Consider the following 20,991-nt stretch of genomic DNA (forward strand, 5'->3'; position numbering starts at 1 on the left):
TCTTGTGTAGATAAATTCTCCAGAGCCTTAATACCCTAATTATTCTATTCAGGTGTGATGCAGCAGAGGCACATCTAGAGGTTGCAGGGCAGTGACCCTCCAGGCCTGGAGTTTGACACCTGTGATCCACAGGATAAGCAGCCCTGTAGCTTATTAGAAAAAAGAAAGTTGTAACCTACCTTCAATCTGTAGCTTCAGTTTCTTTCTTTGTTTCTGGACTTGATCTAACATTTTTGAGGCTCTTTCAGTCAAATCTCTCATTTCTTTTCTCAGAGCTTCTCCTTGTCTTCTGTCAACAGAACAGTGTCTGAATCCATTGTTTGTAATCAGGGTCTCAATTTTCTCTAAAAGCTTCTTGACTTGATCTCTATCTTCTCTGTTACTGATGTTGAGAAAATGTTTTCTGTTTCCACATTGTTGAAGAATCCACTGCAGGACTGGACTTGTTCTTATTCTGGATTCCATCTCTTCGTCACTACATGGAGCAACGGCAGTGAACAACACAATGGTGTGACTGAAAACATCTGCATTGAAAAGCTCCAGGTGCTGCGTTAGTGATTGCTTGACAAGCTCAGGTAAATATAAATTAACAGGAATGACCAGCAGAAAGACATGAGGTCCTGGGGGACAAAGATGGACACTGTTCTGGATTTCCATCTGATCCAGTTTGGGGGTCTGTTCTCTAGGATAACTCCACCACCATCCTGGAGTATCAACCACTGTGACTCGTCTGCCCAGCACGTCCTGCTGCCTCACTTCACTCTGAGCTGTTCTTCTGTTGGTGTCAAAAACATTTTGACCCAAGATGATGTTTCCAGTTGAACTTATACCACTGAGAAGGTTATTATATCTTCCTCCTATCAACCCAATCCTCAACTCTGTAGCAGGATGGCTTTGTGCTGTAAGAAGAGATATTGAGTTAGAACCCAGATGTTAAATCAACGTTGAATTATAGTCAGAATCATAGGTTTTTGGTTGAAGTCAACAACTGATGGTGGATCAACCATCAAACAACCATCCAATTCTTGCAGTTTAAACTGTGTCATTGAATCAATGTTGTTTTTTTTTTTGAACAAAAAAACTTTTATTAGTTTTGCAGACATACTCAACAACTGACATCTCAAATCACTTACATCCATTCTGGTACTACAAAACAAATAACATGAACAACATCTGAACAGTTCGACGAGCTGTAGTTTCAGGGAGTACTCCCTTCCTTGTTCCATATGATTTACATCAAGTTACATATAATCAATGTTGTTTTGTGGTTGAAATCTAATGAAATGCCAATTTCTAATCAACGTTTGATCAATGTTGAATCAATGTCAGCTGTTTTGCCCCACACCTTCCCCTCCTCTCCTCCTCTTCGGAGCTCTGGGTCAAAGCATTTTATTAGTGAGTGGGGGTTATCACATTTTTAATAACTGTAGAGGATAGTGGGTGATGATTTCTTACTTGTTCATAAAAAATCTTACCGACTGTTTATGTATGATGTATTGACATACAAATATCTACAACTTACTACAAGGAGTGGAGCGGCCCACCCCTACAATTTACATGAGTGGGATGGCCCAATCACATAGCTGATTTGCTGTTTTCTTGTTGGCAAAAGATGTTAATAGCCTAGTCAACTAACGTCAAGATAAATATGAATGAAAATTCATTAGCGTGACCATATTAATTTAACAGTCAGTGTACAGGGTGAACTGTACTGTTTGTGTTTGTTCTCAGACCTGTAACCATTACATTGTTTAATATTTCAATGTCTTTCAGAACTTTTCAAATCTTTATCCTCTTTCTAACCGGCACCTTCCTCACTTTTATTTTTGTGTTTTTCAGCCGCTGCTCTGCAGTTTGACCCAAAGCTGACTCTTGAAGACTGCAGTAAAACTGTCAAGAAGTGGCTTCATTACGAGCCAGAACGAGAGGAAGACATGGCAAGTAATCAAAGTGATGCCAAACAAAGAGTGAAACTGGGACTACCACAATTTGTACCGTTTCCCTGGTTCATACAGTACAAAGCTTAACCTCATGGTGGTGTTCATCCATGGACAATAGAATGTTGTTCTGACAGTCAAAAAGGAGTCAAATATGTTTAAAGATCTGTCCCTCTTTTCTTAAATAAAATGTTATATCAATCCCATGTTGTTATTTTTAACCTTTTGTACACACAGTTTTGGTAATATTTTAATGTAAGATATTTTAGAATGACACATACCCATCATCTGCCAATAAAATGTGTTTTACACCAGTAAAAGAAACTTAGTGGTATGCTATGATGTAGACCTATCAGACCAAAAATGTACATAAATCCCTAGCTTTAATTAAAATATGCATGCAGATCCATGTTCAGATGATGGTTGAATCAACATTGATTCCTAACTGATTCAATGTCAAATCAACACAAATATGCATGTAAATTGACATACAGAGGATGGTTGAATCAACATTGATGTAGTGACAGTTATGGTTGAAACCCTAACGTTGATTTAACATACAAGTGACAGACCACTTTCAACGTTGATTCAATGTTGTTTCACTCATTTTGTGCTATCTGGGAACCTACATTAGCACAAGCACATAATGTACTTTCTAAAGTCAACTGTATATTCCTATCAATAACATTAACCCACACAATTACATTTAAAATAAACCTAAAACACCACTATAAAAAGAGAGGGAGACATTTTGTCCAACTTCCATCTATTGCATGAAGTCAAAGTCTTTGAAATCAACATTTTCAGCCACTAAAATGAAAGTTTCCTAAATAATACTCCAAGATAGACAACATTTATGAAAAGTTTTATGAAAACGTCACAGACCTGAGTTGTAAATATCAGCTGAAGCAGCCATTACGTTAGATTCACTCTGTCGACGTTTCTGCTTGTTTGTTCCCACAAAACTTGTTCCTAAACGAAAGTAAAGAGAGCAGAGGTTGATGATGTTGTGCTTGGTGGATGGTTGATAAAGTCAAACATGGTCAGAGATCGCCATCTGCTGGGAGACTAGAATCATGCATTTCTACTGTAACAGTAGACCAACCACAACCTCAAATGTCAATATCGCATTTTTTTTGTATAGCATATTTAAAACAGTTGACAACAAAGATAAAATACAGCGAAATTAAACTGAAAATTCTATATTATAATAAATAAAAAATATTGTATAATAAAACTGAAACTTAAGAAATCAATAAACATAGGGTTTTTTTTAAACACAGAATAAACCCATTGGGTCAAATAAAAAAGGAAAATTAACATTTACTGAGAAGAATTTGCACCATCTAATTAAATGGTGAAGCATTACATAGTGAATTAAAGTTTTGACATTTTTGGTCTTGACATGTACAATGCATTATTACTCTGAAGTTCTTAAGAGGGATTTGAGCTGTTAGTGCAGTTTAGCCAATAATGTTCTTAAATTAGAAAACTCACTCTGAATACCAGCAGACTGAATAATCTTAACTGTAAAGTTAATCTCAGAATCATTTCATCCTTCCAAACAATTTAACCCTTTAATGATCAAACACAGGGGTTGAATAAACTAAATAAAATGTTCAAGCTTTGAATATTACATTCAGATAAGGTTATTTATTAAAATACATCTTCAAGAATTATAAATGAAAATCTAATGGAAAGTACAAAACAAAAGGAAGGTGCAACATGTAGCAGATTATACAAACTGGATTCCAAAAAAGTTGAGACACTAAACAAATTGTGAATAAAAACTGAATGCAATGATGTGGAGATGCAAACATCTAATATTTTATTCACAATAGAACACAAATCACAGATCAAAAGTTTAAACTGGGAGAATTTATCATTTTAAGGGAAAAATATGATCTTTCAAAATTTCATGACGTCAACAAATCCCCAAAAAGTTGGGACAAGGCCATTTTTACCACTGTGTGGCATCTCCCCTTCTTCCAACACTCAACAGTCGTCTGGGGACAGAGGAGACCAGTTTCTCAAGTTTAGAAATAGGAATGCTCTCCCATTTATGTCTAAAACAGGCCTCTAACTGTTCAATTGTCTTGGCCCTTCTTTGTCGCACTTTCCTCTTTATGATGCGCCAATTGTTCTCTATAGGTGAAAGATCTGGACTGCAGGCTGGTCATTTCAGTACCCGGATCCTTTTCCTATGTAGCCATAATGTTGTGATTGCTGCAGAATGTGGTCTGGCATTATCTTGTTGAAAAATGCAGGGTCTTCCCTGAAAGAGATGATGACGTCTAGATGGGAGCATATGTTGTTCTAGAACCTGAACATAGTTCTCTGCATTAATGGTGCTTTTCCATCAGTGATGCAGGCTTCTGAACGGAGCGTTGATAACAACTTGGAATGTCCTTGTCCTCTCTGGTCCGGATGACATGGCGTCCCAGTGCTCCATAAAGAACTTCAAATCGTGACTCATTTGACCACAGAACAGTCGTCCATTTTGCCTCACTCCATTTTAAATGACTCCTGGCCCAGTGCAAACGGCTGAGCTTGTGGAGCTTAGAAATGGCTTCCTCTTTGCACTGTAGAGTTTCAGCTGGCAGCGGCGGATGGCACAGTGGATTGTGTTCACCGACGATGCTTTCTGGAAGTATTCCTGAGCCCATGCTGTCATTTCCTAGAGTTTTACAGCCTTGACCCTTACGCACAGCGATTGTTCCAGATTCTCTGAATCTTTTGATAATGTTATGCACGGTTGATGATGATAACTTAAAAGTCTTTGCTATTTTACGCTGGGTAACACCATTCTGGTGTTGCTGCAATATTTTTCTGTGCAACAATGGTAGAATTGGAGATCCTCTTATCATCTTGGCTTCAGAAAGACACTGACACTCTAAGAAGCTCTTTTTATACCCAATCATGTTGTCAATTGATCTAATTAGTGTTAATTGGTCTTCCAGCTGTTTGTTATATGTTCAATTTCCTTTTTCCAGCCACTTATTGCTACTTGTCCCAACTTTTTTGGGATTTGTAGACATTGTGAAATTTTGAATCAACATAGTTTTTCCTTTAAAATGTTACATTTACTCAGATTAAACTTTTAATCTGCCATCTATGTTCTATTACAAATAACATATTGACATTTGCCATCTCCACATGATTGCATTCACTATTTATTCACAATTTGTTTAGTGTCCCAACTTTTTTGGAATCCGGTTTGTACATTATATGAATCATAAAATAAACAGTTGCTATATATATACTCTAGAATGCAGATCAACCAACTATTTATTACATTTACTCTCCAAGGTAAGTTTAATAAGACAAAATAAATCCTTACAAATATTGAGCTCATTAACAGAAAATAGGATGAAATCCACATGAGAATGTTGAAAACTTTAAATATGGAAGTTAATATGATTAACATTTCTAAGATGTTCAAATATCAGAAAGGAATATGTTTTTTCTTTTCAGTTGTCAGGTAGTACCCGGATAGCGTAATTTGACAATTCGACAATTGATGGTGGATCAACCATCAAACAATCATCCAGCTATAGAAAAGTAACCAACGTTGAAGAGATGCCATTGGATCAATGTTGTTTTGTGTTTTATAATTGTTGAAATGCAAAGTCTAATCCAGTGTCTTCAACACTGGTTGTCAAGGCACACTGCCCTGTAAGTTTTAGGCATTCCTCTAATTCAGCACACATGATTTGAATTGATGGTTGATTAACAGGGTTATGCTGAAGTGCAAACATCTGAAAACATGCAGGTCAGTTTGCCTTGAAGACCAGGGTTGGGAAAAACTGCTAATCGATTTTGAATCACAGTATGTTGTTAGTCGCACCTCTACCCCACCCCACCCCTACCCAAACAGCCTTCCTCCTCACCCGAAATACTTGATGGTTTGATGACAAAGTCAAACATGGTCAGTGTTCCCCATCTGCTGGACAACTAGAATCACTGCATTTCTACTCTGATGACCCAAAGTAATTATATCACAATAAAAATGAAACTTAAGTCAACAAATGAGGTTATGCTGTTTTATCTGCTCCTGGAACTAAGCTGTTGATCAACTTTACATTCAAACTCTCACAGTCTGTGTTATTTTTCACACACATCAGTTTGTTGCTTTAATTTTTTGAGTCTTAAGAGTTAATCCCTTTAAAATATTCACTTCTGATTTATTAGAATGTCTATTACCACATAAATCAGAGTTTTACACTCAGGGCTGTTAACTTGCAAACTTGATAGCAGCTGCTTCCCTGTCATGTTTCTACAGTTTAATGTTATACAATCAAAAGATATCAAAAACAGGATGAAACATTAAACAGAAGCACCCAGCAAAACTATAGATACCAAATTTCCTGATACAACAAACATTTAATAGGGGGAAGAAAAAATGTAAGAGACATTCTTCCCACCATTAATCACAATAAATCATAGTAAATTTGAGCTCCTACCATATAGAAAGAGATTCAGATAGCCTAAAGTAAGAACCAACAAAAATCTCTTTTATTACTTAGGACATTGTTGTGACAAATGGGATTGCTGTCATTTTGAATTTGTATTTATTCTGATGTTCTTCCTTCAGATGCATTTACAGTTGAATATTTTTTTTATTCCCTTTGTTTTAACCCTGTTGAGATCTAGATCTCAGTTTCAAGAGGGACCTTGGCAGAAGTCTGCAACACACAACAACCTTAAGAACTAATGAATACATTTGCACAAGTTTAAAACAAATACAAAACAATTTAAAAGCAATGGCACTTCCTCCTATCAGCACAGTCATCAACTCTATAGCAAGGCAGCCTTGTACTGTTAGTAGAGGATAAGCCATTGTTTGCACGAAGTTTAGAAACACCTACTTAGGCAATGTTTTCTAACTTATATATTCCTTTCTATCGTCTATGTGATTTGGAACATTAAAATAATAAACAAATTGTTATTAACATTAATGCAAAAAAGCAAACAGTACAAAACAACTATAAAAACATATGGAGCCATTTGTCCAACTTTCATCTCCTACAGAAAGTCAAAGTCTCTGAATTCAACATATTCTGCCACTAAAATAACAATTCAGAAAAACAAAATTTTAAATAGAATCAAAATTGACAGTGTTAAAAAAGTTTTACTGACCTGAGTTGGAAATATCTCAAGCAGCCATTTAGATAGCTTCACTCTACCGATGTTCCTGCTTGCTGCCTGACCCCAGAAACCCGGTTCCTAAATGAAAGTAAACATAACAGAGGAGGATGTTGTTTCACTTGATGATTGGTTGGTGAAGTCAGAGATAGTTAGAGACGGCTGACTGCTGGATGAACAGAATGACTGTATTTCTACTAACTATCAAAAGCAAATATTTTACAATAAAATGAACAAATCAATAAACAAATAGTTTTATCAATATGTAACTGGTGTATACTAGAGGTGTTCTTTACTAATAATCTAGTCTTATACAGTCGGTTAACCTTGATGTTTTTCCGCGTTGCGTTCAGATGAAGAAGGGAGTCAGATCACTGAAGCTGGTGGTTGATCTTTAATGCAGGTTGCTGACAGAGGCCTGCACAAATAGAAATACAAAAAGCCCTTTAACATGCAGCTCTTCCATTCACAGGAATTGTAATTCGCCTCTTCTTAGGCAGCCTAGCGCCAACTCAGAATAGTACAATACTGATGTCATAAGACACTCTCTTGAAGTGACAGTACAGGTAGTAGTGTTTACCAAAATAAATAAAAATAATGCAATTCTTAAAATGTAACAAAAAATAGGATTCTTCAGTGTTGATCAGGATTTGAAGAAATTTCAAACAATAAAAATAAATAAATAAAAGCACATTTTCTAAACTTATTACAAAGACAAATAGAATAAAACCTACTGTCTAAAATTAAAAAGAAAAATAAATATTTACTCATTAGAAGTATTTCCTGTCTGATTACATATTTAAATATTTGATGATAGTGATCTTAAGTGAAAATGAAGGTAAAGCAAAAACAAAGACTCTGTGTAAAAAATAAAATCTAACATTAGCAATGAGATTATGCTAATTGAGCTCCTCCTGTCTTTCAATTTTTGACTAACTTTCTATTCAACCTCTTATAGACCCCGTGTCATTTTCTGACACATTTGCTGTTTCAAATTTGCAAATCAGCAGTGTACATATTTAAAATGCTGACTAATAATTTTTTAAGAAACGTATTGCAGCACAAGCCATAGTTTTAGACTCAGGAACATTATTGCTCATGTACCCCATTATGTAAAACGGTTATTGCAGTTCTGTTGCTTTTATGCAATTTCACATTATAGCCTCTCAGAAAAGTCTGAGGAGACAAAAACAGGATGAAACATTTGGTAAAAGTGACCAGCAAAGTTATTAGTAGTGAATTAACCGATATATTATTAAAATACTTTAAGATAGGCAAAAAAAAAAGACATTCTCCCCTCCCCTTATCACCTATCATCTGGAAATTTTGTGTGTAAGTTTCATTTTATTGTGTAAGTTTCAATTTGTATTTATTCTGATGTTCTTCCTTGAGATGCATCTACAGTTTTTTTTTCTTGGATCTGATCCAGGTGGGTTGGGTTCTCTCTTCTCTATTCCTGCCTGAACTATCAACAACTGTAACTCGTCTGTTGAGCTCTTCCTGTTATCTCACTGCCCTCTGAGCTGTTCATCTACTGGTGTCAAAAACATTTTGACCCAAGATAATTGAGAACTCAATTTAAACTGATTCCTATAAACACAAATCTGAACTCTGAATCAGGATGTTTTTGCCCTGTTAAAGGAGGTAAGTTATTATTTGGATACGTCTCACAAACACTTTCCCTATGTATACCAACACAAATGGTTTTCCTTTTTATATTGTACATTTTCTTTGGAACGATTATAAAATAAAAGGAAATGTGAAAAACATTTACACACCCCCAAAAATAAATAAAACAAAAGAAGTTTAGAAAAGCAGAGAGAGCCCTTTTGTCCAACCCCCATCAAGTCTATAAAGTTATAGTTCCTGAATTTAGTACATATTCTACCAGTAAAATAATAAGTTACAGAAGTTTAATCCAAGATAGAATAACTTTTAGGGATGATTTATAAAAACATCACTAACCTCAGCTGGAAGTATCAGGTGAAGCAGCCATTTCAAATGCTTCACTCTTTAGATGTTTCTGCTTTTTGTTCGTTCTCACCAAACCTGTTCCAGAAAGTAAAAGTGCAGATGAGGAAGTTACTGAAATTAGTGAAGTTCAATATAGTCAGAGATCACCATCTGTTGGAGGACTGGAAGAACTACAGATCTAGTTTCCAAAGATAGAAACATTAAAACTAAAAATTCAAAGCTAAAGACATTTTTAAATTGACTTAAAGCATTTGGACTCTGTCTAAATCCTGAAACCTTAGTTTACTATGGCAAAAACCAAAGAAGAACCTCTATTAAGGAAATAATTATCTAAAATATATAAACTGATGTTACTGTAGTTTATTCTGATGCAAAATCTTAATCAACTTTTTCTTAAAAACTCAGAATATTTGCTATTTTGCAAAGACACATCAGTTTGGTCATTTCAATTATTAAAGTGGTAGAGTTTGAAAAAAAGTTTTAGACCAAGAACCTTTGATGCTCATAAGGAATAGTTGTTTATAGCAGTTCTGTTTGTCTGTTATGTTTTCAATTATGCATAAAGGAAAGTAAACCAGATAAATTTCAATTCACACTGTTATAAAAAGTGAGCAGAACTCAAAATTTTAAGGTGACAGACTTCAGGAAAAAGTTCAGGTCTTCAACTAAGCTTTTTAAGTTTTGCTTTTGTCTCTGCCAGACAAATTAATATTTTTAATATTTTTTATTATTATTATTATTTTGGGTCTGGCAGTGCCCTCCAGTGACCAAAATGTGCAAAAACAGAGTCCAACATAATGAACAGACGTGTTTGAGACAGACAACAAGCAAAATAGCATAAACAATAAAACAAAAATTACTCAGTAACATTGGCGCTGTAACATACAAAGTATTCTACCTATTTTTCTGTTACCTCACTCCATCCCTTCTTTCCCCTACCCAACCTAGCAGTAGTCAGAAGGCATTTGGTGATAAATCCTGTTTGGATAAGACAGAGAGGCAGGAGGGAAAAAAAGCTAGCTCAAAGGCATGTTTCAAAGATTTATTCTCCCAACACATATCCGCTACACCACTACTTACCTGAAATATCTTCCAAACTCATTCTACTATCTGGCAGTCTTTTGTGATAACTTGAACAACAGAACAGCTGTTAAAAAAATCAGTAACTAATCTGATTGATGTGAAGGATATTTCTGTTCATACAGAAAATAAGGTTGCAGTTTCCAACTAATCTTTATAAAACAAATAAATATCTAATAACTCATTAAAAATAATCAGATTTCCCACAATGTTCTTCCTGAACATTTTTGGCCAACATTAACAATCCACATATCACTGAATGAATGTCTCTCCCTTGTATAAAGAAACATTTACATGCATGGATGCATCATAAAAATATCCATAATGTTTTTTACCTTATCCACATATTCACAACCAGCTGTTTCATTACTCTTGATATTCAGATATTTTGCTTAATACTTTGTTGATGAAGCTCAAAATTGAGTTATTTCCACTGATCATCCTTAAGATGTTTCTACAGATGGAGGCCACCTGTGGTAAATTTGCCTTGGTATGGCGCTCACCTCTATAAATAAGGTCCTACAGTTGATGATACAGGTCAGAAGTCAAACACCAAGCATGAAGTCAAAATGATTGCAATGAATGTAGATTTCTGTGACAGGATTGTATTGAGACTAATTCAGCTGTGAATACTTTCCAGATGCACTGTACAGAGGTGGGATAAAGTTTTTGCTCTCTTCCTAATGTCCTTTATTTTTGTTTGTTCACTTAAGTGTTTCAGATTATTTGCAAACCATAAAATTATACAAGGATATCACAACACAAACTGCAATTTCTAAATTTTGGTGTTTATTATGAAGAAGAAAATCCACAAATCATCACCCCTCCTGTTCCATAAGTGTTTTGTATCAATATAGATTCTAAGGATTGTTTTATTTGTCTTCTAGTTGTGAAGACACCTTGGTTTAGTTTGATCATATTCATATTTTCTTTTGGTGAGACGGCATCACAAAACATTTCTGTGCAGGCAGCGTACAAGGTTACCTACTTCAACTGACTTTTGTTGGAACTGATGTCAAATCGATTATTGTGAAGGATAATATTTCCATCTTCACTCTTTCCTCAACATTTTTGTCCAACAAGAATAAAATTGCCAGTTATTAAAATTAGTTGTCATGTATGACAAACAACAAATTAATCCAAGACTCTGCAGATGAGTTAAAATAATCTAGTCTTCAGAAAATCCACTGCACTTAGATATCATGAACATAAATGTTATGTATATTGATGAAAAACTCCATCTTACACAACAATATTTAGCATTTGTTATAAATTCAAACATTTTTCACATTTGTGCATAGAAAGCAAAAGAAAAAACAGTTGATTAAAAAAAAGTGCAAAAACATGTTTAACGTCCATGAATTTTAAAATATTCTGATATTTAAATTTCTTTGGGCACAAGAAATTAAAGTAAATTAATAAAACAATGACAATTTACAGAAAACTAAATTTCAATATATCAGCTCTGTAGCAATTTATTTTACACAATAATGTTGGCACTGCAACACTTACACTTGTTAAATTATTTCAAATAAAGCTCAGATGTCAGTTTTATTTTTTATCCTGCTTATTTAAGTTATTACATTTTTGAGCCTCTCTGTGATGTTTGAGGACATGCTGAGGGGATTTAGTTTTTCCTTTCAGTGAAAAAACTTTTTCTGTCATTAGATTAGAAGACTCTCTTCAATGTTTCAGTAAAAGTTGCCGGTGAGCAAAACCCCAGAGTTGATCTCAGCTGCTCTTGCACTTTGCTGCAGCCATTCAGCAACCTGGTCATATAATCGTAGATTCCCAAACTTTGTAATTCTCTCACCATCTGAGTCTTTATCTTCACTCACTGAAATAGAAGAGGAAACTTTAGTTCCATATTTTATATTTCATTGTATCTGCCTGGGCTGCACAGTGGCGCAGTTGGTAGAGCTGTTGCCTTGCAGCAAGAAGGTTCTGGGTTCAATTCCCGGCCTGGGGTCTTTCTGCATGGAGTTTGCATGTTCTCCCTGTGCATGCGTGGGTTTTCTCTGGGTACTCCGGTTTCCTCCCACAGTCCAAAAACATGACTGTCAGGTTAATTGGCCTCTCCAAATTGCCCCTAGGTATGAGTGTGTGTGCGCATGGTTGTGTGTCCTGTGTGTCTCTGTGTTGCCCTGCGACAGACTGGCGACCTGTCCAGGGTGTACCCCGCCTCTCGCCCGAAACGTTGGCTGGAGATGGGCACCAGCACCCCTCCCGACCCCACTGAGGGAAAAAGGGTGCAAGAAAATGGATGGATGGATGGATGGATGTATCTGCCTGATCATTTTTATTGTATTTATTTAGTTTAGCAATTCCTGGCATCATTATTGACAATGTGGTTGGTTCTGTTACATCTGACTATGAAAACTCCTTTCTAAAGAAAATCAGATTGCTATGGAAAAAGTGTGCAGTAAAATGCATGAGATTATATATGAACACAAAACTTTCAATTTGATTAAGTTACACTTACTGGATGGCAAGTAGCCCTCGTCCATGCTACTTGATGTTTTTGTAAAAGGTACCGTTGGTTCTTCTGGTTCATTTGACAAAGCCTCCAACATTTTGTCTATCAGGTTCTGCTCCCGTTGGTTCCACTCGTCTTCGGTCAGCATGAGTTGTTTTGTTGCAGAGGTAGAATCCGAATCTGCACTTTCTCTTTTTCTATGTTTTGTTGTGAACCATCCCTTGTTTTGTGCCACCATGACAAACATTTTTTGAAACAGCTCTTTCAACTGAACCGGATCATCATAACGATTAGGGTTTAGAACATGGTATCTGTTCCCACATTTCTCCAGAAGCTCCTGGAGCTCCTTTCCCTCTCTGATGATGTAATTCTCTACAGGGAGGCCATTGATCCAGTCTCCCCAGGTAAAAACCACCATGCAGTGTCTCCACACTCTCTCTGTTAAAGGCTTCAAGATCTCCACCAGAGCTTTGAGATCTTTCTCTGTGAAAGATCTGAGGATGGGAACAAGCAGGAGAAAAACATGAGGTCCAGGAGAACACATGGAGACACTGTGGAGAACTTCATCTTTGATCCAGTCAGGTGGTGTTGGGTCTGAGAACCAGCCTGGAGTTTCAACAACTGAGACTTTTACTCCATCAAAGTTTCCTTCATGTTTCACACATGTTGTAGATTCTCTATGATCTTGTTGGTTCTGAAATATATAAAGCAAACACACAAAATTTATTGTTGAAACACAATAAAAAAAAATTTAGCATCTGTAATCATCCATCCATTTTCTGACACCCTTGTCCCTTATTGGGGTCGGGAGGTGCTGGTGGTGGTTCCAGGTGAGAGGCGGAGTTCACCCTGGACAGGTCACCAGTCTGTCGCAGGGCAACACAGAGACAGACAGGACAAACGCGCACACGCACACACACACACACACACACACACACACACACACACACACACACACACACACACACACACACGCACACACAATTTAGACCGACTAATTAACCTGACAGTCATGTTTTTGTACTGTGGAAAAAACCGGAGTACCCATAGAAAACCCACACATGCAGAGGGAGAACATACAAACTCCACCCAGAAAGACCCCAGGCCAGGAATCGACCCCAGAACCTTCTTGCTGCAAGGCAACAGTGCTACCAACTGCACCACTGCATATGTAATCAATTAATTGCAGTTTTTTTCATTTGTATAAAAGCCAAAATAAGCAACATTCCAGATGAAAAAACACCTTTCGCTGCTAAGTGCACTAAACAGACATTATATCCCAAAAACAATATTTATTATTTTTAATATGATTTGTCATTCAACCATAAGATTGATACAAAGTACAGTGCTATTGTACCAAGTGTTTCAGGAACCCCTGATTGTTCTTGTAATTTGTTTAAAAAAATAATTCTTTAAATTTGTATGCTGACATCAGCATTCCCTCAGGACGTTCGTGCTTGCTGCAACATGTTTTGGAAATGTTATTTTAGGCTTTAATAGCTACAGAGATGGGCTGACTTATGTTCTACAACTGACACAAAACAATTGTCTTTTTTAGTTTCCTATCCGATAATTTTTTGAAGCAAAAATTATCACCCATTGAGAAAACAAGAATGACTTATTTTAAAGATGTATAGGAAGAAACACAAAACAAAGATCCCAGCTTGAAACTTTTATGGAAGTCTGCTACCACTGAAAGAAATCTCATAATTATAACTTACCTACCTCATAAGAGGTCCCTCATAGAACACGGAGTCAACAAATGTAGCAATTGCCATTGTTACACATCAGAATGCACAGATGGGTTTTTAGTCTAATTTTAAAAGTACTCGCTGTTTCGGCTGTTTTGCAGTTTCCTGTTAGTTTGTTCCCGATTTGTGGTGCATAGACGCTGAACACTGCTTCTCCAGATTTGGTTCTGGTTCTGGAGATGTAGAACAGGTCAAAACCAGAAGACCTGAGTTGTCTGGAAAGTTGATCCAGAAACAGCAGATCTTTAATGTCTAGTGATGCTAAGTTCAGTGATTTATAAACTAACATCAGTATTTTAAAATCTATTCTCACTAGTCAGTGTAAAGACCTGGAGTGATGAGCTCTATATTCCTGGTTTTAGTGAGAACATGAGCATATATAGACTGTGTCAAATGTTTTTGCTTGCATGTTGTGTTACCTTTTTCAACCAAGCTCTCTCAGAGTTTATATTGAAGCTCTTGCTGAAAAGAATCAGATTTCCAGCTGTTTTTTTTCCTGAGCATTTCTGGCCAATAAGAACAATGTTGATTTCAGTGACTTGCTGTCTCTCATCTGTAAAACAAACAAAAATTACAATAATTGTTTAAATACTAAAACATATATATTTTATGACTTAATCATAAAATATGTCCTATTTATTGTTTACCTCCTATCAGCTCTTTCAGGACTCTTGTCTTTCTCTCTTTGATCCTCTTCAACCTCTTGGCCATCTTGTCTCCAGTCTCTCTCTTGGTTTCTAGCTCTGCTGCTCGGTTCAGCTCCACTTCATAGTAAGGATCTTCATTTCCTGCCCACATCTCTTCAATCTTCTCCAGTAGTTCCTTTACCTGAGTCTTATCACTCTGGTCCTTGTTGTTCAGGACATGATACCTGTTCTCACACTTGTTCACTATCCACTGCAGACCTTCCTCACTCTCTATTCGCTCCTCTACAGTCTTCACTCCTAACCAGTCTCCATAGGTAAACAGAACAAGTGTGTGTCTCCAGATTTCTTCCCTAAAAAGACTCATGTGTTCCTGAACAGATCTCAGATATAATGAATTCATGACAGTTATCAGATCAATAACCAGCAGCACAGCATGTGGTCCTGGAGGACACAGATTCACACTGTTCTCTATTTCCAGTTTATCCATCTCATTGGTTTCCTGGAGGGTGTTGATGTAAAACCATCCTGGAGAATCGACCACTGTGAGCCGTTTTCCTTCAACCACACTGTGGCTGATTTCACTGTGGGTTGTTCTCCTACTACTTTCAGCAACACCAAAGACATTTTTCCTCAGGATGATGTTTCCTGTTGAGCTCTTCCCAGCGCATGAAGCTCCAATCATCACTATTCTTAAATGATCTAGAGGGACTTTTCCATCTAAACCAACAAAACAGACAAACCAAGAAATTATGTAGTTTCCTCAATTTAAAACAAGTTGGGAACTCAGGTTTATTGAGATCAGGGTCGATGACACAGAAAATAAAATTATCTAGCAGCTGCAAAGCTGAAATAAATTGAAATTACTGGTGGCCAAACAAATAGTCAGGTGGTGAATCTGTTGTGTGACCTGCATGATTAATGTCATTTTAAGTGACTGTTGTGTCTTATTTTTACTTTACAGCTGCCAGTGAACTGTTAAAAGATTTTGTGAAAGAAAATGAACTTAAGTTTTTATTTGGGACTGGTTTGTCCAGTTCTATGTTGGCTTTCTGTTTCTGAATACTTTCTCTGGAAACAAGCTCAATCTTCTGGTTGTGTTTTAACCAGGAGCCATATAGTAGTATAAATTATTCATTTGTTTTTTTTAATCTTAGTCTTATTGGAGGTTTGTTTTCTTCTAAAAATAGTAAAACATTCTCTGAAATGACAACACATTGCTTTGGGCCCATCTTTGCCTACAGCTAGCCGCCTTTGCTTTAGACAAACACGGCTAGCTGCACCAATCTGCTGTATCAGGTTGGTGTAGATAGCTGTTACAGTATTTACTGTGTTCTTTACATAGCAGGTCTCGCATCCCCATACTCTCATACACAAATCTCACAAAAACAGCAGTGCAACAATATTTGTGCGGCAGTGAAGGAGAACTGCTGCTGCTGTGCGGAGCTACGTAAAATCATGGCAGCAAACCAGCAAAACGCAAAGAACTTTTCACAGCTTTTCCCCCAAACTAACAGACTGTTGAGTCAAGCTGTTGAGTGCAGGTAAAGTTAGCTAAAAGATGACGAGCTAATATCAATACAGCACCTTAAGCTTGTTAACAAGTAGCTTAGGCTACTGGTGTTGTACATACATTAATTTTGCCCCCCAAAAAGTCTATTCCCTCCCCCCTCCATTGCTGGGTTTTATAGTTTGGTTCCATTGAATGTATATCTAAAATTCAATTAATGCAAAAAAATATGTCATGAAAGAAAAACAAATTTAATAATAAAAATAAATAAATTATTCATTTTGGTTAAAATTGTGAATGTCTATGTCTAAAGTTAATGATGGAATGATAGCTAAGATAAATGATTAAAGTCAAACTACCTGTCACAGCTGCTGCTGAGCTGTGACCACTCACACCTGATCATCATCACCTGGATCCCCAGCTGCTGCCATATAAGGACGGATTTTCCCCCTGCTCTGCTCAGATTGTTGTGAAACCCTCAGCCGTAACACTTTCAGGCCTGCTGTAGTAACTTGAGCTAACCACCCAGTAACTAACCTGTCTGTCTCTTCCTTCTGCCTAGTTGCCTCTCCTGTCCCCGATCCTGATCCCCCACCACTGGTTTTGGACCTCCTGGCTTCGATCCCCTGTCTGTCTGACCCTGAGATCTGAGGAATTGCCTGACTGATTTGGATTCCCTGGTTCTGACCCTGGCCTGTCTGACGAAGAAATAGTTTATTTCCTAATAAACACCTGTTTTGTATTTTCTGTTCAGTCCCTGCGTCCATCTGTTCCTGAACGTGTCACTATCTCTAAAATGTATGTTTGATATTTTTGTATGCGTTTTGTAGGTTTTTCACCTCTTCATTGTTTACCGGTGCGAATACAATTGAGTGAGTGAAATCCAGAAGTCTCTCGTCCTCCTTTTTCAATGTGGGAAGCCATGAACACTTCACAATTCTTTATGGATAATACACAATATTTTATGCTTCCTTTCTATAAATGAAAAACCAAAACAAAACGTTTTAGCTATCAAACTCTAGTTATTCTGTTTGCGCAATTACCCACAAACAGAATAAGGAATACTGTAGGTTATTAGAAATAAAGAAACTTGTAACCTACTGTAGCAGGAAGAAGCCTGCCCCAATATTCAAAACACCTGGCCCCTAATCACCTCATGAGGGGTGGAGAGTATAAAGGCAGACTCTCACCTGGTTGCTTATGCTGGCATTTGGTCACACGTCATTGGGAAGGTTGCTTGGGTAGCATGCAGGTTTTAAAGCTCTAACATCAGTAAGTAATGTTTCTCCTTCAGCCTAAGACCTACAAATTCAGTATTTGACTTGAATTGTTTACATCTAGAAAACCACTGGAAGCTCCTGCTTGGTACTGGGGTGTGGCTGCAATTTACCCTCCCCAGTGCAGTTTGCACATAAAACGGGTATGTATTGTTTTATTGCACCCATACAGCTCCATAACACCAAAAATAACAATTATTTATATATAGCACATATTGGAAAGCTGATCCTCCTGCTGTGGGCTGGAAAGGATCCTCTGGTTTGGGGTAAAGTCATCCAGCTCTGGTAGGTGACAATGGTTTCCTCTGTCTTCTGTAAATCACCTACTAACCTTTTGATTTAATTCCAGCTCTGACACTGTTGCAGCTCACTGGAGACCCTGCTGTTTTGTTTCACTGTTTTGTTTCATTGGTTGTCTTTGTTTCATTTTTGCAACTGCTTTGTTTAATCCGTTTTGTTTATTTAGTTTTGGGTTTTCTTTGGTTTGAATTTGTTACTTTAGAACATTCTATTGTTTTGTGTAGCCTCCAGCCTCACTGCAGGTAGCAGCCATGGATTGTTTTAGACTATTCTATTAAAACATTGATTATTTTAATTGGTTATGTTGGAGGTAAGCTCATTTTAGTCTTTGGCCAAGTTTAAATTGTAGTAATTGTGTTTTTTTTTGTATTTGCTTGTTTGACCCCACCCTCTTGTCTCCAGGCTGAGAGCTGACGGTAGTGGGAGGGGCCTCCTGGGAGACTGGAACTGTGTTGTGCGAGTGGCCGGTGTTGGGATTTCTTCACGATTGAATGCCTGTTCACAAGTGTTTGGGGTGATTTATTTTGGATTTATACATTTATTTTAGGAACCAGTTCCCATTTGGACTGCCCTCCCCCTGCTGGTAGGCCTCAGTACTCTACAATCCCTTCCTATTGTGTTCCTTATGTTGTGATTGTCCATTTTTTTAACATGAAACAATAAATGTAATCCCTTTTTTTTTTTTTTTTTTTGGAAAAGTCTTGTTCTGTTCACGAACCTCGAGCCAACTGGCAGGGTATTTCCTTGGGTGCAATTCCCAAGGTGGCGTTGACAACTTCTGGTTACCCTGCTGTGAGGAGCAGAGTACCAGACTCCTACCCTAGTGTTGCCACACTACCTTCAATCTGTAGCTTCAGTTTGTTTGTTTCTGCATTTGATCAAACCTTTTTGAGGCTCTTTCAGTCAAATCTCTCATTTCTTTTCTCAGAGTTTCTCCTTGTCTTCTGTCAACAGAACAGTGTCTGAATCCATTGATTGTAATCAGCGTCTCAATTTTCTCTAAAAGCTTCTTGACTTGATCTCTTTCTTCTCTGTTAATAATGTTGAGAAAATGTTTTCTGTTTCCACATTGTTAAAGAATCCACTGCAGGACTGGACTTCTTCTGATTTTGGATTCAACATTTTTCAGTACATGGAGCAACTGCAGTGATCAGCACAATGGTGTGATTGAAAACATCTGCATTAAAAAGCTCCAAATGTTGCTTTGGTGATGATTTGGCTCACTGAGAAAAATGTAAACTGTCAGGAATGACCAGGTAAAAGGCTTGAGGTCCTGGAGAACATGGACACTGTTCTGGATTTCTATCTGATCCAGTTTTGGGGTCTGTTCTTTAGGCCAATTCCACCACCATCCTGAAGTATCGACCACTGTAACTCGTCTGCTGAACACTTCCTGTTGCCTCACTTCACTCAGAGTTGTTCTTCTGCTGGTGTCAAAAACATTTTGACCCATAATGTAGTTTCCAGTTGATCTTTTACCACTGGGAATTGCATCTGATCTTCCTCCTATCAACACAATCCTCAACTCTGTAGCAGGATGACTTTGAGCTGTAAGGAGAGAAACTGTTATTTGGATGCAGTTCGGAAACACTTTGTTTAGACCAGCATAGAAGGTACATACTTTCTAATTTTACTGTATATTGCTGTTGGAAATTTTGTATAATGAATACCAATAACAGTATAACACAAAATATACCTATAATTAAAACAACTATAAAAGGACAACATGAAAGTCTTTGAATTCAATCCATTCATCCATCCAGTAAAATTACATTTTATAAAAGCATAATCAGAGAAAGGAAAACATTTAAAGAGGGTTTTATAAAAACAAATGGGACTGACCTGAGTTAGAAATATCCACTGAAGTAGCCATTTCATGAGCTTCACTCTGCTGACGTTTCCACTTGTTCTCACAAAACCTTTTCTTAAAACCCTCCTATTATGTTGTGGGTCAAATTGACCCGTTTTAAAGTTTAAAAATATTTTAAAAATAGTTGCAAGTATTTTTATTGCATGAAACTTTTTCTATGTATCTTAATAGGTGAACTCTACATATAAATTGAAAATGTATTCATTTTACACATTTGCAGCCCCCCTGCGTCTATTTGTTACATCGATACTGTTCGGGTCAATTTGACCCGGCAGTCAAGGATTAAAAATTCTATTTGTTTCCTTACAGCTATGAACCTTATTTCACCACACACACATGCACACGCAGACACACACAAACCCACTTTCTCCCTACTCTCTTTACTTCAAAATGAACTGCAAGAAAGCAGGTGTTCATACAACTTTTGACGGGAAAAGTGGGTAAACTCCACCCACACTGAGTGGACACTCAGTAGAAGTGGAGAGGAACATAAATACTCTCTGCATGACTCATATCTTGATTTTAATTGGCGGGTCAATTTGACCCGGAACAGTATGTGTCTCAAGTTCAATTATAAAGATCACCCTTTGAAAAAAAATTAAATGTAATATAAAAAAATTTACCAAAGATCACTTTCATGGAAATTATTGTTTTTTGGTGTCTAGGTTTTTTTCAGTGGACATAAAAAATGTAAATCCCATTTTTTATGTCCAAATGAGTAATTGAGTAAGTTGTCGTCATTAATCCTTAATTTCTGAGAAATAAAAAAACATAATTGCACAAATTTTGATTGAGATGTTTAGTATTAGAGTTAATAATCAGATAAAAAAATGTTTGGAGGAATTTTTTGGTTTCTGACACTATTGCATGATAAAACACTCCCCGGGTCAAATTGACCCACGAACATTATTGCTGTACCTCAGAAACGAACATAATAGGAGGGTTTTCTTGAAGTATAAAGTGCAAAGTTTGAAGTGTTTGTGGTTAATGATTAGTTGGTTAAGTCAGGGATCGCCATCTGCTGGAC

General features: G+C 36.9%; 2 protein-coding genes and 1 pseudogene across 2 annotated transcripts in view; all 3 read right to left on the bottom strand.

The window, feature by feature from the left end:
- The window catches only part of LOC103461235 (uncharacterized), a 76,034-nt gene that overhangs the window by 10,755 nt on the left and 44,288 nt on the right, over positions 1-20,991 (bottom strand). The window contains exon 2 of the mRNA XM_081610453.1: positions 180-899. Within this exon, the coding sequence (XP_081466579.1) occupies positions 180-899 (720 nt within the window). The remainder of the gene's footprint in view (positions 1-179; positions 900-20,991) is intronic.
- On the bottom strand, positions 9,969-17,191 carry LOC145552531 (GTPase IMAP family member 8-like). Its single transcript, XM_081609917.1, has 4 exons — positions 15,011-17,191; positions 14,783-14,916; positions 12,619-13,306; positions 9,969-11,973 (listed from the first exon to the last, which is right to left on the bottom strand). Exons 1-4 carry the CDS (start codon positions 15,690-15,692, stop codon positions 11,828-11,830), a joined length of 1,650 nt encoding a protein of 549 aa, XP_081466043.1. The 5' UTR covers positions 15,693-17,191; the 3' UTR covers positions 9,969-11,827.
- On the bottom strand, positions 18,812-19,967 carry LOC145552670 (GTPase IMAP family member 8-like; annotated as a pseudogene).

This window comes from Poecilia reticulata, chromosome 8 (genome assembly GCF_904066995.2).
Source record: "Poecilia reticulata chromosome 8, P_reticulata-male-v2, whole genome shotgun sequence".
In the NCBI taxonomy this organism is placed as follows: Eukaryota; Metazoa; Chordata; class Actinopteri; order Cyprinodontiformes; family Poeciliidae; genus Poecilia; species Poecilia reticulata.